The 18,239-nt window shown below is 37.9% G+C and overlaps 1 protein-coding gene across 32 annotated transcripts in view; it reads left to right on the forward strand.

Annotated features, from left to right (window-relative positions):
- The window catches only part of SOX6 (SRY-box transcription factor 6), a 701,644-nt gene that overhangs the window by 236,822 nt on the left and 446,583 nt on the right, over positions 1–18,239 (forward strand). For 3 of the 32 annotated variants that reach the window (XM_074275181.1, XM_074275182.1, XM_074275184.1), the window contains exon 1: positions 6,133–11,555. The exons of 22 other annotated variants lie outside the window; for them this stretch is intronic. In XM_074275181.1, the coding sequence (XP_074131282.1) occupies positions 11,407–11,555 (149 nt within the window). In that variant the 5' untranslated portion in view covers positions 6,133–11,406. Of the gene's footprint in view, positions 1–5,900; positions 6,081–6,131; positions 11,556–18,239 lie in introns of those variants that run through there. 7 more of the 32 variants (XM_074275186.1, XM_074275187.1, XM_074275211.1 and 4 more) reach the window with 4 other exon arrangements.

Raw genomic sequence — 18,239 nt, forward strand, 5'->3', positions numbered from 1 at the left:
TATCCAACACCCAACAAGATGGTGGGTATTACTGGACAAGATTAGCCCCTCACACTCTGACTACCTTCACATGTCATGTAATAGAAGCTATGGAAAGATTCTTACTGAGCTCAAATGTCTTATGTAACATTAGGGTAAATGCAGGGACAAGGGGAAAGGAATCAAGGTACACATACATTCAATAGAAGGTTCTTTCCTTTGTATACCTTTTCACCCTATCCTATTCTATTTATTAAAACATATTAATAACCAAATTTTTTACCACATATCCACAGTGTAGTTAAGAGTATGCTAAGTTCCGAAGTATCTTTTCAAAGAAAAAGAAGAGCTCTTGGAATCATTAGAGACAATTCCTTGAAGATAAAACCCCACAATTTCTTTGGGCCAACCAAATGCTCCTCATTATTTGGAAGATAATGAGAAACAGTATAGCACATTTCTTTTGTAATATCTAACTTTCATATTAGAGCATCCCTTCTGACATGAGGACCCAGGTGTAATTCTGGAATTCAAACTCTGAAAATTTTTTCTGACTCAAAATCTCCCCAAGGGCAACCTGGATTGCTTTTTCGTGCTTATTTAAGAGTGTATGTGTGAAATCAATCAATCATCTTTTTGTAATTCAAGTAATTAACAAGATACTATGCCTTGTTACCATTATTAGGTGAAAAAACCTTTATTGAATTAATCAAGAATATTAGACTAAATTTGAGAAGACCTAGATAAATTTGGAAGGAACAAAAGCCATTGCATAAGATGTAGTGATGCTTCACAAGAAGGGTAGTGTGGTAAATTTGAATCCTCTTTCCCATGGATTCTATATATACTTGTGGGAGAATGTGTTCTTGTTTTGTGTGGATAAGGGGCAGATAATGTGTTATATCTACTATTTTTTTAGCATACCATTTTAGAAAATAGCTGTTTCTAAAAGTTAACTGGCTAGCTGGCTTATTGAAATCAAGTGATAATGAAAGAACACACTGGTGGGGGCTCCTGAGCTATATTAGAAAACCATCCCTGATCTTTTCTGTCTCTTGTCAGTCTTCTTCCTTTTACTCCTTTCCATAAATATATATGTACATAGACATATTTTGTCCTTGTCCACCAAAACAGGTTGTAATGTCTTCAAGAGAAGAGTTAATCCTTTAGATACCCTGGATCCAGGCAACCTGGATATTACTAGAACTCTGAGGGAAGATGTAGATAGCTACTTTCTGGGGAACCAACCCATTAGTATAAATGGGGATTCATGAAAGTGAGATCCCAGCCTGTCCACACTTAAATTCATTTTCTAGGAAAGGGAAACACCTTTCACTTCAGAAGTAGAGAGAAGACTTAAAATGCAAATATATCTTAGAAAGAAAACAAAAAGTAATGTGATGCATATAACAGAGGCTTTGAACTGGGAGTCAGGAGACTAGATACTAGTCCTGGCTATGCCATTAAATGATTGCTTTACCTTAGGCAAGTCTCCTCTTCACCTGTAAAATTATAGGGTTGGACTAACTGCTTGCTAAAATCATTTCCAGGTGGGATACTGTAAGTTTTTTTTTTCACTTAAATTTTCAGTAAGGTGTAAATGATTGACCTTAGAGATTATTCCTAAAGTCAAATTTTATTGAGGAGAAATTAATTGGGTGGTAGGAAAATCTGATTTAATCGAGGGGAAAGAATATTGTGAGTGGAGGGTGAGGGAGACTATACAAAGACAAGGCTATGGCCTTGTTTTAAAATTTTTACAACTTTTATAAATTTTCCATTGGCTGGTTCTACTGCTAGCCCAGGTAAAGAAGGAAGAAGAGCAAGATGAGCTCAGTGATTTCTGGGAGTACTTCAATAAGTAGTAGACAGGATCAGAAGGCATGTTTTAAATCTCTATTGTTGGGAGAGTGAATACCCACACCAATAAAATTATCTATTAAATTAAGTAGAACCTCTTCATTGAAATCTGTCCCAACAATTCTCTTCAGCTGAGGTTCTCAGGAATCTACTTAATTTAGGGCTATTTCTATTCATCTCGATCCATATATGGACCCAAATGGTTCTGGTGGGGAAAATGCAGCAGGTAACCTTGCACATCCCTCCCTCCCTTAAATCCAGTTCACTTGCCTGTCATGGCATCACCTCCCTGATGTCATGATCTTCTTTAAGAATGAAGGACAACTTGCTGTCTAGGGGAAGAGATGGGAGAAAGAGAGGAAAAATTTTGAAAAACTGCTTTACAAGGGTAAATGTTGAATATTACCTATGTAAATATTTTGTATAAAAAGCTTCAATTAAAAAAAAAAGAATGAAGGACAAATAACAACAGCCCAAACCATAGTCATATAATTTAGTCATAGGTTTAAAGCTAGAGATCATTTAGTCCCCTCTAAGATAAAAATAAAAACCATTTTAGTTTTTTTAAGCCCTTAAGAACTTGGCCCCAACCTATAATCCAGTCTTATTATACATTATTCTCTTAAACATTGCCTCAGTTGCTTCCCCATCCCAACACTTCTATTTAGACCTGGCCTGCAGACCTTTCATTGCTCCGTCTTTTCCTCCACAACTTCAATGTTGTCTGGTCAAAAAACCAAGCCTCAGAGGACTTAACCATGTGCTGCTGGGAACTCCCATTCTGAGATTGTCCTCATTGATTATTGGCTCAGTCACTCAGGATGTTTATGTCCAGATTCAAACCTTGCTTCATATCACTCCCTACATTTCTTCTCTTCAGTTCTTGGCTGTGTGTGTGTGTGATGAGACTATCCCAACTGATAGGGCACTGATAAGTTGGACCCAAAGCATGGCTACCACATTTCCCTGCCAGGGCTCTAGAGGTATTCCTGCAGGGTTAGGGGTTTGCTTTTTTAATGTTATATTTAAAAAGCCCCCCTCGGTATGCTCCCTGCTCTCCCATAATTAGTTATTGATACCTATTTATAAGACTTAATTAGACTTTAGAAAGGGGTATATTTAAGGTGATCCATAAGCACATTTGGTACAACATTTTTACTCTCACACCCTTGCAGGTGGGTTCAGAGACAAGTTAATGTACATGGTGTGGCAGATAACACAGGTCCTTTTGTGACTTTTGTGGAGAATTCTTTTTGGTTGTGTTGTAGCTTTCTTTTTTGCTGAACTCATTGTAGAGCCTTGAATATGTATCTTTGGGCACTAAAGCATTTATTGTTGTCAGCTGTGCCAGAAATGTATTTGGGATGCTGATGGGAAGGTGGCAAGTTTAATAACCTCTGGATGGTTCAGTGCTCCCCAGGTCCTACTCTTCCCACTCCCCAAGCAGTTCCTCCACAGAGGTTTGGCTAGAACCCTCTTTTTAGGCTGCAGTTTTTTTTCATTGTTCTCCATTTTCAACAATGGTGATAGTTTCACACAGACCTCAGAGGGCATGAATGATTCCCCCCAGCCAATCAAAATAAGATTTCTCAGCCTTGGGATGTATCCAGGTTTTGTTCACACTTAGTGAACAATAGAAATGGGTTTTTAGTTAATAAACATATCAAGGATAAATTGGATGGGGCTATTTTAACTTTGCTCTTATACATGCATTCTCTTCCAGAATAATGTAAATTCCTTGAAAGCAGGGATTGTTTAATTTTTTTATCTCTTAATTTCTAGCACCCAGCACAGTGTCTGCACATAGTAAACATTTTAAAAAAATACAAATTGATTGATTTACCTCATGGACACTAGTTTTTTAAACTGAAAAACCAGGGGATTAGACTAGAGAACTTCATTAAGATTGACCCTTCCAGCTCTGAATCTCTGCTCTGCATCCCTGCTTCCTAGAATGCAAAAAAAAAAAATAGTGGTATTACATCAGACCCTAACCTTGGCACTATTGATCAATATTAATAAAGGTTTCTCAGCTGAAATTTGTCTAAACAGTAGCAAAACCACACCTCCAGCTTCTCCCAATTCTTCAAAAAATTATCTATAATCTCTTCATTTCATTGAAGTTGAAACATATTGCAAAAACCTTCATGAGAAAAGTTTTGCATTTGCTAAGAATGTCTACAACTTGCCTGCAGAAAGATCCATCAGGTCTTGAGTCACACATTTTCCTTAATGGTTCCTACAAAGCTGCGGGGAGAGTGACAAAATCCCAGGCAATTTTTCTTTCCTGTGTGCTTATTTTGATGACACGGCAGTATCTTGATATGCCATGGGGCCAAGGGGGAATGAGGGGGTAGTCTAGGAAGTGCTGCCAAGACCTAAGCAGCAGCAGCATGGAAGTAATTCAGCTGTCAGATTCACTAAAAGTTTAAAATCTGTGCCATATTAGAGGTATGTGCAGAAGCTGGGTTAATTGCTAGCTTGTTTTCCATATGGTTCTGTTTTAATGGTGCACATTCATTGCAGATGGCTGGAAAGTATGTTAAGCAATGTCTAAACGATGCTCTGCCTAATTCATCCAGGGCTTCCACTCTAATGCTTGACAGTCCCTTCCCAGCTCCCTTGCTGTTGACATGTAGCTTAGGCTGGCTGAAAACTCTTCCCCTTTCTTGAAAACTTGGCCCAGGAGAACCGGAGTCGCTGTCTCTTCTCCTGATTCAAATTCCCAACCACGCTCCGACTTAGTTTCTTGAGACTGTGCTCTCAGGTTATCTCCATCATTATTCTGGTTTGCTGAGCATGTGGAGTCGAGGTAATGGATTCTGAACAGGGCCACTCGAAGGAGCTGAAGTGACCTTAACAAATGCTCGAGGTGGCTTTGTTCACCTGCCAGCACTTTCACCTCTTCACTGATGTGGAACTGAGCACAGTCACTTCAGGCAGCCTGGCATATTAATAACCATCTCTTGTTTGCACATTTTTTTCTATATCGAACTCCATAAAATGGGACTTGTTAGATGCTTATGTTAAGTTAGAAGTGAAATCAGGGATAAATTGTCCAGCAATACTGTAAAAAATCTTGTCATTTCATGAGCGTAACAATAATCTTTTCTTTCCATCTATGAGACTGGAATATCAACATATAGTCATTGTGTTTGCCTTCACTATTTAGAGGGAGTTCAGATATGTTATCTGGCTCAACAATGAAGTGCTGATTTCCTCTAAGTATTTTATTTTGGTCCATTTGTAACTAAACATGGAAGATTGTCTTCACATTTGCTCCCTACTCCAGCTAATGTCATTGTCAGATTCCTGAGGTCAAACTCAGCCAAGCCAAAAGGGAGGCATGGTTCAGTGGGTTTGTACCATTTCTTACTGTGGTTTTTTTTTTTTTTTCTCACATTGTCACTAAAATATTCTCTTTGTTATCTGAATGGGACATCTGCTGACTAGCCTGGACTTCTTTACCTGATTGTGTGAAAAGTCTTGGTTAAATCTGTTAGGCCTTGGAGGCCTAGGAACCTGCTAAGTGCTACAGAGCCTGAAAGACACCATGTCCTTGGACTAACTTGTCTCTTTCATTTATGAGTGTCTTTGACAAATAACACTGGGGTAGGTAGGAGATCAAGAAAATCTTGAATTTTAAGCACAGACACTAATCACCTCATATTGAACAAATGAACTTTTCTTACCTGCTAGAAAAAACTGGAAATGTGGTACACCTCCTTGTCTTAAATAAAAACTGCTCCCTTTTTCTTCTGATAGTGTTTGTGTTTTGAAAACAAATCTGAATTTAGGTTTTTAATTGGATGCATTATGGAGGGTTAAAAGCCCCGATTAGGTTTTGTTATCCATTGCCTATGTGACCCTGGACAGATTTTGGAAGGATAAGAACAAGTAGCCTAGGCTGGGCCTGCACTGATGGAGTGTGGTCATCTACAACATATGTGGGAGAACCCTCAAAAATAAGGTCGTAGATGTGGTGGAATATTTTTTGTCTTTGGGGAAGAAGCTTAATCTCAGGACTATATAGGAAAGGAATTCGTCTTATTGCATTCCAGGAAGTGGTCATCCAGGCTGCTTTGAAGACCTCTGAGAATAAGCCTGTTTGCTGTCCTAGGAGGCCCATCCCATGCTAGGACAGAATCACAGCATCATAGATGTAGGGCTGAAGGGAAGCTCAGGAGTTCATCCAATCCAGCTTTCTTATTTCCTGACAAGGGCAACAAAGAACAGCAAAGGTAAGTATACTTACTCAAAGCCTTATAGTTGGTAAGTGTTTAAGCCAGGATTCAAACTCAGGACTTTCTGACTCCCAAGTCCAGTGCTCTAACTTTGCACCACGCTGCCATCCAACAGCTTTACTTTTCAGAAAGTTTTTTCTGACATTAATTTTCAATTGAATGCTTTGTGATTTCTTCCCTTAATCCTAATTTTATTCTTTGGAGTCAAAAGAATAGATTTGGTTTCTCTTCCACCTATGAAGACAGCTGTTATGTCCTCTCTGAATCTTTTCTTCTCTAGGCTAGATATTCTTCTATTCATTTTACCAATCCTCATATGTCATGGATTCAAGACCCTTCATTTTCCTGGTTGTCTTCTTCCTCTTTTTCCTCCACCCTCTTCATCTTCTAGCTTATCACAATTGTAAAATTGTGAACCAAACACAATGTTCTAGATGGAGGTCTGCCTAGGGCAAGGAACAGTGGGTTAGACACCTCCCTATTCCTGGAAGTTATGCCTTTCTTACTGCAGCCCAAGGTCATAATAGCTTTTCTTTGGCTGTCCCATCTCACTGCTGACTCACGTTGAGCTTGAGTCTCCCAAAACTCTCAAAATAACTGTTTTCTATCCATGTCTCTTCCATCCTGAACTTGTGAAGTTGATTTTTTTTCTATACCCAAGTGAAAGCTCTAGACCAGTGGTCCTCAAACTTTTTAAATAGGGGGCCAGTTCACTGTCCCTCAGACTGTTGGAGGCCGGACTATAGTAAAAACAAAACCTCACACTCTGTCTCTGTCCCTCAGCCCATTTGCCATAACCTGGCGGGGCGCATAAAACATCCTCAGCCTGTTAGTTTGAGAACCCCTGCTCTAGATTGTCAGGATCCTTTGGATCTTGCTTCCACCATCTGCCCTACCTAACTTTATGTCATCTGCAAATTTGATCAGCCTTCTCTATACCTTTATCCAAGTTATCAACAAGACTGTTAAATAGTACAATCCCAATTATAGGTCTCTGAGACATTCCCCTGGAGAACTTTTGCCTCACTGACATTGAATCATTAAGAACTTATTCTTTGTGTCTGACCATTCAGCTAATTCTGAATTCCTTGGTTATATCTCTTTATCTTCCCTACAAGACTAGTAGGAAACACTTCATCAAAAGTTTTGCTGAAATCTAAGTAAATTATGTTTACAGCATAATTAAATTGGCAATTAGATTGCCAAAAAAGAAAATAGCATTAATCTAGCACAACCTGTTCTTGATGAACCATGCTTGCTCTTTGTATTTATCACCCCTTCTGGATTTCACACTCTCTTCAACATTCTCTTCCAGAATTTCCCAGAAATTGAAGTCAAAGCTCTCTGATCTATATTTTTCAGACTTTGTTCTCCCCCTGCTCCTTAAAAATATCTATACCACATTTGTTATTGCTGTTATTGTTGTTCAGTTATTTCAGTTGTGTTCAAATCTTGTTGAACCCATTTAGGGTTTTCTTGGCAAAGATACTGTAGCTGTTTTGACATTTCCCTTTCCAGCTCATTTTGCAGATAAGGAAATGGAGACAAACAGGGTTAAGTGACATGCCCACATTTGCCCTACTCCAAAATGGTGCAGAGAAGTGGGATATTAAGGAGGAAGAACCGGGTGCTCTCTAGATTCCTTTCAGTTTTAAATTCTACATTTCTTTTTCTTTTCCTGAGGCTGGGGTGAAGTGACTTGCCCAGGGTCCCACAGCTAAGAAGTGTTAAGTGTCTGAGACCAGATTTGAACTCGGGTCCTCCTGAATTCAAGGCCGGTGCTCTATCCACTGCACCACCTAGCTGTCCCTTAATTCTATATTTCTAAACCAACCAAACTAAGATTTATATTTGTATTTCCCCAATCTTCTAGCACAGTGTTTCAGGTATAGTAGTTCCTTAATCCTCATTTGTTGAAATGAATGGCATTTCCTAATTCTGATATTTCTCTGTTTGTGCCAGGAATTTGGGCAGAAATTGGTCAGCCCAGTGATTTGGCCAAGTGTGCTCTATAGAATTCTCACTGGAGATTCTCACCCGGTCCATGCCTGCCCAGGACCACATTTAACCGATGATGGGGCATCTTGCTGAACAGTCCTCTTTTTTATAGAAACGAACCTTCCTTAAATGTCAACTTCAATGTTGAGGTTTTATGAGAATGGAAAGGAATACATATTTCCACTTATTTTAGACTCCCCTTTGGAAAATGTAATCTGCTTCTGTTGTCTCAGGTTGAGAGAAAGCACATAGTTTTCTAATACTCAATGGAAAGCAAACGCAATCTAGAATTAGACTAGGAGAAATGTAGCTTCCTTGTAAAAAATCTTAATAATTGTCACACATCCGTCTTAGTCATTTTTTGACCTTTCCCTTAATTTATATGCACCCTAGAGAATGCTGCTTCTTCTTCTTCTTTTAAAAATAATTCTTTTGTCTTGCTTTGTTTGTTTTATTTCAAGCCTGGTTTAGCTTTTCACTGAAGCAAGAGTTTAAAAAGGTCAAAGTAAGAATAGAACAATTACCTCTGTAACAACTGTCAATTAGTTGCACATTACTCAAGGTGGGACTCAGCCAATCTCCCAGTAATGTTTAGAAGTAGATTTGGAGAATTCTCTTTTGGATTAGATCCACCTTGAGACATTTCAGAAGGTTCTCTAAAGCTCCCATCTAGTAATCCTTTTAGTTAAGTCGGTTTGGGGTTTTCTCACCCCATAGGATACTTCTCAAATAAACTCAATTGAAAGGTTTTTAATATCATAGAAATTAGAAATGAAAGAGAATTTAGAGATTATTTTTTGAGAGAGTTTTTAAATTTTAGAGAAGAAAATTGGTCTAATCAAAGAAATGCTAAGTTTATAGTTAGAAGATCTAGATTTGAATCCTGACCTGTTTATCCTTGGGAAATTCATTAAATTTTCTGAATCTTAGTTTCCTCATCTGGACCAGATGACCTCTGAGAATTCTTTGAACTTAAATCTGTGACGTCTCTTTAATGATCCCAGAGAAGAGAGGAAATTTTTCTAGTTCCAAATAGTACTAAGCAAAATAGCCAGGATTATGAACCCAGGCCCTCTGTCTCCAAATCTGAGCGGAGCTCTTTCCACGACATACTGTTCTGCCCTTGCTTGGATACAGAGAGGTGGGGCTGTATGTGCTCTCAGGCAACTGGGGATCAGTTATTACCAGAGTGCCAAACAGTGAGTGTGGGAGAGGCTCTGAGACTGAGGCTGAAAACCAATTTGCCCCACACTGAAGTTTAAAAAGTGAGGAAAAATCCACCCTGAGCTATTCCCAATGTCCTGGGAAAAGCTGGGAGATTTTTGTTTTGTTTTGTATTTTTGTTTGCTTTTTTGTTGTTTTTGAAGGGGAAGAAATAGTTTTTTTGTTTTAAATAGAAAAATAAAATAAATCAATTCAGCAATTCAACAAGCATTTATTAAGCACAAACTATCAGGCTCTGTCTGAAATACTAGGAATGCCAAGACATTTCAAAAAAACAAGCAGTTTGTTTCCTACTGACTGTGGATTTCAGGATCCTATAGTGTTATTAATTTAAGAGATCTTGCACAAACATCATTGTAGGGATGAAGAAATGAAGGCTCACGACATGTACAGAAATTTGAATCCAGGTCCTCAGATGGGGTGGGGGTGGGGGCTCTAGTACATTCCAGCTCAGATTTTCAATTTCAGCTTAGACTCCAAAACTGTACCTGTTTTGGCATTGATTTTGTTCTCAGAAAAACAGCAGAGCCAAGCTTTTCATTTAATTGTAATAAAACAGTGCCTGGAAGAAGAATAAAATGTGATTTTTTTACTAGTTCATATGGAAAAGCATATAACTGTAATAATATTTTAACTATAGTTTGTATAGACCATAGTCATTTAAACTCTATGCAAATCTTTGTGACTTGAGGGCAAACAAACTACAAACCCATAATGTGTGGTGTAGTGAGCACACACCATAAATTTGATAATCATACTTGTGAATTCATCATATTTTATATCAGAGATTGCAGGAGTAATAGGACTAGCAATGTGCAAATGAGGTGAAAAAAATGTTCCCCACACTCTGGCTGTAGACCCAGCAAGCAGCTCGAACACAGTTCTCATCCCATTTAGTGAGAATGCTGAACCCTTGTGTGGTAGCCACATGTACTTGAATTCATGCTATTCAGAGTTATAATTAGGTAAAATATAGTCATTGGTTCCAGCCCAATGTCAACATGGAGCACCGATTTGGATAATTTGACCACTTCTTGGTTTTCATTGTTTGCAATGATTGGGATTTGGCCATACTGAGAAGAGTGTTAGACCTGGAATCTGGGGACCTAGCTTTGGATCCCACTGTTGCTCCTTACCAGCTTTGTGCTTCATTATTTTTAATCTCAAGCCCTCACCCAAAAGGAATCTTGGGGACTCTAAGCTTTTCAAGGAAAAAGGGGTGCCGTTTTCTTCAGTCCTCAGAACCTGGTGTGATGTCTTACATTGTAGGTATTTAAGAAATGCTGGCTGAATTTTCCCACTTTCCTATGGGGTAAATGCTGGAAGAACAGATTGGATTCATATCCCGTTTCCAAGACTTGATAGTTATGTGATTATAACTCATTTCTAACCTCTTTGCTCTTCGGTTTTCTCACTTATAAAATAGGAATAATAATAAGCATAATATCCATAATATTTCACTCAAAGGGTTAGTAGGGGAAGGGGATAAAAAGAGCTAATACAGGCAATACACCCCACACATATAAAATGTGCTCTGCTTACTCAAAGTGCTCTATCAATTGTTGTTCCTATTATTTGCAATGAAAGGACTTTTGAAACTTCAAAGTACTGTAGAAGAGGAGTTATAGTTATTGTTACTTCTCTGTCATATGGTAATGATTGATAAGGTAGGATATTAAAAGCCTGGGAGTTTGATATTGGCTTTAATTTGTGGAAGTTGTCCATTTCCGCGCATGTCTAGGGTGTTAATATAGTCCTTCAGCCAGGCTGCAGGAACTGAGCCGCCTGGACTGCACATGGTGCCCAGCTGGGCCTGCCTTACCCGCTTAGAGAAACAGGAGTAGGAGGCTGTCAAGGGAAAGTGAAAAAAAGTCATTTGTTTAGCTGCATGGCAACACAAATATTTCACTTAGTGAAGGCTGACAATGCATCTCATTATGCGAGCGGGTGCCAGCTTGTAAAAATTTTCTGTTTAACTTTCCATATTAGTTGAAGGTGCTTGTGCTTAACTATTTGAGCTCTGACATAGTTAGCCACCTTAAAAGACTAATAGAAGTTGGACAGATGAGGGGATCTATACTACTGAGCTACACATTTGGGAATGTGTGGGGAAATGAACCAGTGTGCAGCCCGACACCCGTCTGTAGTCAGATCTTCCACTGCTCCTTTTATTGTGCTTCTCCCCCTCCCCATTAAAACTGGCCCTCCAATGTGTTCTCTGGACAATAGGACACCTGGTATCATTCTCAGGTGAGGTCACTTTCTTTCTTTTTTTTTTTTTTTTGGCTCTGCTACTACTGCCAGGAGTTTGGGACCTTCTTTTCTCAGGCTTGAGTGAACAAGTTTGGAGAGGAGTTTGGAGAAGGCAGAGAAGATCTTTGAGCTTTGGGAAGGAGATTGAGTACCATTTATACCTCAAAGAAGCAATTACTTTGTTCTACTAAGCTCAATTTCAGCAGCTTTTTTTTTTTAATTTTCCTAAAGAATTTGTGAAGCATGGGTCATTCATTTGAAAATGAGGAGAATGGACTAGGTAATAATCTCTGTCCCTTTGAATTCTAAAACTGTGACCCTATAATAATCTCACAAAGACCAGGATGTGATAGAAGGCAGAGAACAGTGTTTGAAAGTTGAAACTATTGCATTCAATAATACCTATTTATTAAAGGTGTTTATTGCCTACAGAGCATTATGGGATACAAAGACAAAATTGGAACAATGCCTGTCCTCAGGAAGTTTGCAGTCTATTGGGGAGTTTGCTTTAATAATATCATTTAGACGTCTGTATAGAGGATGATGAAACTACATCAAGGTAATGGTCTCTACTACTTTCTAGCCCAGGACCTTCAAAAATAATCAAGGAGGCAATTTGCATTTTTGTTTGTTCTTTACTATGTCCATATTTTATTGCCATTGTTATTATGATCATGGTTCAGATCTGTAATTTAAATAGTATGAGGAAACTACTGGTAAGGAGATTCTCCTTCAGTGAACTTGGGCAAATTACATTTAACTCATAAGAAAATTGACTGGGTCATTGACATGGTCACACAGGAATATGTATCAGAGGCATGATTTGAATCCATGTTTTCTAGGCTTTCAAGCTGGCCTTTTATCCCTCTTCAATGCAGTTTTTTGATATTCTTATGAATAATGAACAATTACTATAGTTATATTTATATAGCAAGTAATGTTTATGAAATGTTTTCTTCATACCAACAGTATATATTGGGTAGAATTCATATTATCAATCTCCATTTTATAGATGAAGAGACTGAACCATAGAATTCCCCAAGATTATATCTGTGGTAAAGAACAAAGCAGAGATTTGAACTTCAATCTTCTTAGTCCAATGTTTTTCCCACTGGATCAACCCATCTTCCTCCTGTTCCAACTTCTTAATATTGTAACATCTAATCTGAAGCCTTTTGAAGTTATATCACCACCATATATTAAGAAATTTTGGATCATTATAAGGCAATTGCATATATTTACCACATGAGAGAACACAACTAAAAAGACAAAAATAAAGCAAGTCATTTATAATGGGCCAGGCCCTTCAAATTTGAGTTAAAATATGGGGCTCTCCCTTCATAATTTTTGTTAAAGAGTTCATATTTTTGGTGGAATGGAAGGAGTTCCTTATACTTTTAAGAGATTAAAAAGATTTTCATATTTATCCATTCAGTTAGTACCCTTTAACTTTCTTAAAATATAAATTATAATCATTTCTGTGAAGTAGAATTATTCTCTTTGGCCTATTGTATCAGTCCTGAAATGCAGAATATATTACCATAATCTTCCTAGTTGCACTTTGGTTTCCCCTCCATCCCCATCTCCTTCTCTTCTTCATCTGTTGAATAACTATCAGTTCTCCAAAGCCAACCTCAAATCCCCCTCTCTTATCCCATCCCTAGTCTACATTCTACCTTTCATAAGGTACAAAATATTTTAAATTAAAAGAACCAAGATCCTATTTTTCAAGCAAGAGAAAAATCTGAGGAAAATGGTACATTAGAGAATACACATACACCCCCCACATAAATGTATATATTTGTATATAACACACACACACATATATGTATGTATTCATATTTAATTTTTGTCTTTTCTTCCTCCTATCCTTCTCTTATTCTCTAATTCAAGGCCTTCTTTGCAGATATAATTTTTTTCCGTGTCCATATCCTACAACTCCCAGATCTTGAGGCATATAGGTTAGGTATAGAGATTAGTCTCTTTTCCCAGAAAAGTTGCACTGACTTGTCACCAGCCAATTGGTTGGCTGGCAGTTCCAAAAAGCAGTTTAAGTTAAATTCCAAAAATCAGTTAAGTGAAAGTCTAGAGCTTTTGTCATTTAGTTCCCTTATCAAACAAACAGTCATTGTGAGCCAAGGTATGAACTATTTTTAAAAATACATTTCCATGTTTTAGTTTGCTGTGTTGCTGCTAAGATGCTACTCTTCAAAAATCCTAAGTTGTTATCCTTGTTTCACTAGGCAGAGTGACACTTGAACTTTATTGATTCCATTCAGCTAGATTTTGGAAGAAGAAATTTCAGTCTCCTCAATAAAAAACAGACATATTAACATTGGTTTTATGGAGAAACTAGATCTTTATTCTTCTAGAGTCATAATTTTATTGCAACACAATGATTGGGTATAGAAGCTAAATGAAAAGGGCTATGATTGTTGATATGAAGAATTGGGGGCCAATTTTTTTTTATTCTCTCAGCAATCATATGGCAAGCATCCAACATTTATTAAGGGTGCGAATCGCTGTGTTACATATTGGAGAGGATACACAATTTACATGATATAATTTCCTCTTGGAGTTCACAGTCTAATACTGGGATAAGACATCTTAGCTGATCGTAATGTACAATATTGCACAATAAGTATACAAAAAGTTACAAAATAAAGTGTGATGTGATGAAGGTTAGAAATGGCCTCCTAGAAGAGTTTGCTTTAAAGAATTTGTTGGAATTCAAAAGGTGAAGGTGAAAGGACATTTCAAGAAGAGAGAAGAGAGTAAAGGCATGGAGGTGGGAATGCATGGTGCACCTTTGGAGGCAAAAACAGAGAAGAGTCCACTTTGGCTAGAATGCAGAGTATATAAAGGAAATAGGAAATAAGGCTGAAAAGTCAAAACTTCCAAACAGTAGAAGCTTTAAATAATTGATCAAGGGATATAAACTATCTTCACTGACTAATTCTATTGACCTGAGTTTGGATATAAAAGCACTAGAATCATCAAAATTTTATTTTTCACAGGACAGAGTTTGGAATAAGATTGAAACTTCATCCTAAACAATTGGTAGAGAATTGGAGAATCTTTTCTGTTGTTAATATTTCTTAAAAGAAGAGACTTTCCTTGTGACATTTTTCACAACTACCTTTATGATTAAAGAGTCTCTCAGAACCAAACTTTAGAATCTCAAAGCTAAGAAGAAACTGAGAGTTCATCTCATCCATCCAAACAATATTTCTGTAGCAATTCCACATTGCTGACAAGTAGTTATTCAGCCTTGGTTTGGCAGTCTCCAGTAACGGGGACTTTATAGCTTCCCAAATGGTTCATTGTATATTTGTAGACATCTATCCTGGTTAGGAACGTCTTTTTTACATACAGTTGAAATCTGCCTCATTGCTTAAATCACTAGCTAAGTCTCTCCAGTGGGAAAAATGTCTAATGCTGGTAAAAGCTAAGCTGGAATTGAAAATTGAAATCTTTTAATACCTGAATGTTGTTTGGTATATTTTATAAAAACCCTTTCTTTGAATTATACCATCTGACTTGGAAGAGGGAGAATACCCAATGCTGAATGCATTCTGTGTGCAGTATACCTTTAATTATTTATTTTTTAATAACAAATAAAGTAGGTAGCACAGCCTCTATAGTGAAAGATCTCCCATGGATCCTGGACATTTGGTTGTATTATAAGACAGAGGAGAGATACAGAAGGTTGGAAGGAAGCTAGGAATGGTGTCCCCGGACAGAGTTATAGGAGTTTGGATGGTTGAGCTTGCTATCTTCCCCAGTACTGAGCACAGTCCAATGCAAAAAGTAGATATTTAACAAGTTCTTTTGAATTTGTTTCTATACTGAAGCTTATGGTCTTTGGAATGAGAAGATGAGGTTGCAGTTCTTGGTGTTGGTGTGATCTTACCCATCTCACTACTCTTCTTTGAGCCTCAGTTTTTCATCTGTAAATTGAAAAGTTTGGAATTGTTTTACACAAATTATCTTATTATTATACCCTTTCTTACCCTTAGTATTTTAGCCAAACTGACTTCCTTGCTGTTTCCATGTCTCTTCTCCATACCTTTGCTTTGATAATATACTATACTTTGAATGCAGTCCTTTCTTACCCATGCTTCACGAAACCCCTTACCTTTAAGACTCAGCTCATTCATTTCCTTCTGCATGAAGACGTTCTTGATTCCCCTAATATGAGGGCCATTCCTCCATAAACTGCTGCTCATCCACCTTTATTATCCACCTTCCCCCCAATTCTCACTTGATTCCATGAAGCCATAGCATGAATGATGGCTAACAATCTCAGCAGAACAGCAAAACCAGGTTGTGGGCAGCTGACAGGTCTCAAATGCATCAGTGAGTTAGGAAGATGTCTATTCCAAGCATGTGAAGACTTCGCCCAGTGAATGGGTGAATAAGAACACTTTGTCCCATTTCATGAAGGTGGCTGAAGCAGGCATTATAGAATACTTAGAGCTTGGTCAGACGTGCCAGACCATCTCTAGTCTTCCTGACTTTTGTCCTGCCGTTGGACTTCGAGGACTCTGGAAAAGAGAGTAAGGCTGACAACTTTGTGCAACTCTTATTTCACTTAAATCCCATGAGTGCACGAGTCAAAACATCACCTGTGATATCACTGGTCCTCTTTAAAAATGAAGGATGAACACCACTCTGCATTCTATAAATAATTTCCCTCAATAGAATCTAAATTCCTCGAGGACAAAGATATTTCTAACTTTTGTGTTTATAGCCCCAGCTCTTGACCCAAGGCCTGGCTTTTATATAGAACCCACTTGGTCAATTCACATTGACTGATTGATTGATGTTTGATTGATTGAGACATTGTTCCTCATAACAACCTTGTGAGGCAGTGCCTCCGCAGATGAAGAACAGAAACTCAGATGAATGATCATTAGTTTCAGAACTGGGACTTGAATCCAAAGATGTCTACCCTTACTGTGTGGCAATGAGACAAATGCTGAACTTCAGTCTCTGCTTTGCTGCCTTCTCCCTGGGTTTCCTTAGCTAAGTTCTTTAACTTCTCTGGGTTTCATTTTCCCCTTCTATAAAATAAAATATCGGTCTGCTGCTGCTTCAGTCATTCCCTGATCCCTTTTGGACTGCATGACCTCTGAGGTCCCTTCAGCTTTTATTCTAAGGTCTATGAGCCTACACAGCTAACATTTAACATGCTAAGGTTTCCAAAGCACTTTAAATACATTATTTCATTTGACTTTTATAATAATTCTGGTTACTGCTGCCATTATCAGCCAAGGGCCATCATTATCCCCAGTTTATGAGAAATCTGAGGCTGTGGGATTATTTGACTTGCTCAGGGTCCCATAGCTAGTCGGTGTTACAGGTCCTCCCAAAATCAAATACTTGTGCCAGTCTCACATAGTTTGTATTTGGGACCTAATTGCTTTTAATGGGGAATAGATAAAGATTTTACCTGGGTAGTTCATCAGAGTTTATCATTTGCTCTTCCAGCATCTCTACTATTACAATATACTTCCCAGTGTGTGATAGAGGTTCACAGAACTCTTTACTACTAAATCCCTTTTTTAAAAAGTTGGTTTATATTTTAGCTGCATGTCTTTGGTATATAATGTCAAATACAGATATGATATGAAGCTTACCCCATTGTTTATGTGTTGTGAATATGACAACTGATACAGTATTTCAGCATACATTATGTGTCTCATTTTTTTCAGATGTTGCATAATAGAATGTTTTGAAAATATGGCTTGGTAAAAATAATAGTTTGCATGTATATAGCACCTTCATCTGGAACTCTGAAGATATGATCTGTCTGGCTTGTAGAGAAGCACCCAACACTTTCTTACCTCTGCAGCTTTGCTCACATCTTTCACTGCCTTGGAATCACCCTTCCTCCAACCCTCTACCACCATCTTTACCCTGTTGAAATCTTACTCATCCTTCAAGACCTACCTCCAATCTCCTTTTTTTCATGAAGACTTTTTAGATCTGCTACCAAACTATAAGCTGCCCCAGAGCAAGGACCCAGTCTTACTCATCTTTATATCTCCCCACTGTGTCTAGGCACAGTACAGTATGTACTTTAGCAGTTGTTGAATGGATTAAAGATCAAATTTTCTGAAAATCTCTGGGACACAATTAATTTCACAAGTTCACCAAATGTGTATTAAATCCCCACCTACTTTTCCTTCTTCTGGAAAGTCCTGCTATCTTCTGTTCTTCCCACAGTCTGGTTGTTGCACAAGATGTAGTTTCTTGATTTTGCAGATGAGATAAGGGAAACAAAGCAAATGTTTTTTATTTGTTGTGAAATAATGATAAACTGTATGTGTATGACATTTCACAGCTTGTAAAGGGCTTTCCTCATAATGACACATTTTATATATTAGGAAGTTGAAGCTTAGAGTACTGAAGTTTCCCCCCAAAATCCCCCTGCTAGTGAGGGGCTGAGATACAACGAGATCCTTCATCTATCACCTCCAAATTTGGACTCTAGGTCTAGGGATAGTCACTGCTAAATAATATTGCTTTCCTGAACAAAAGCAATATGTAATTAAGGGTAGAAATAGGGCTGTTGAGGAGCTTTGATCATATATACCTTCTACACCATCTTTAAATTAATTTCCTTATTTAGGAATTCTGCACACCATTACTAAGGATCCCTGAAAAAGTCTATAT

Source organism: Sminthopsis crassicaudata, chromosome 6, assembly GCF_048593235.1.
Source record: "Sminthopsis crassicaudata isolate SCR6 chromosome 6, ASM4859323v1, whole genome shotgun sequence".
NCBI classification, from domain to species: domain Eukaryota; kingdom Metazoa; phylum Chordata; class Mammalia; order Dasyuromorphia; family Dasyuridae; genus Sminthopsis; species Sminthopsis crassicaudata.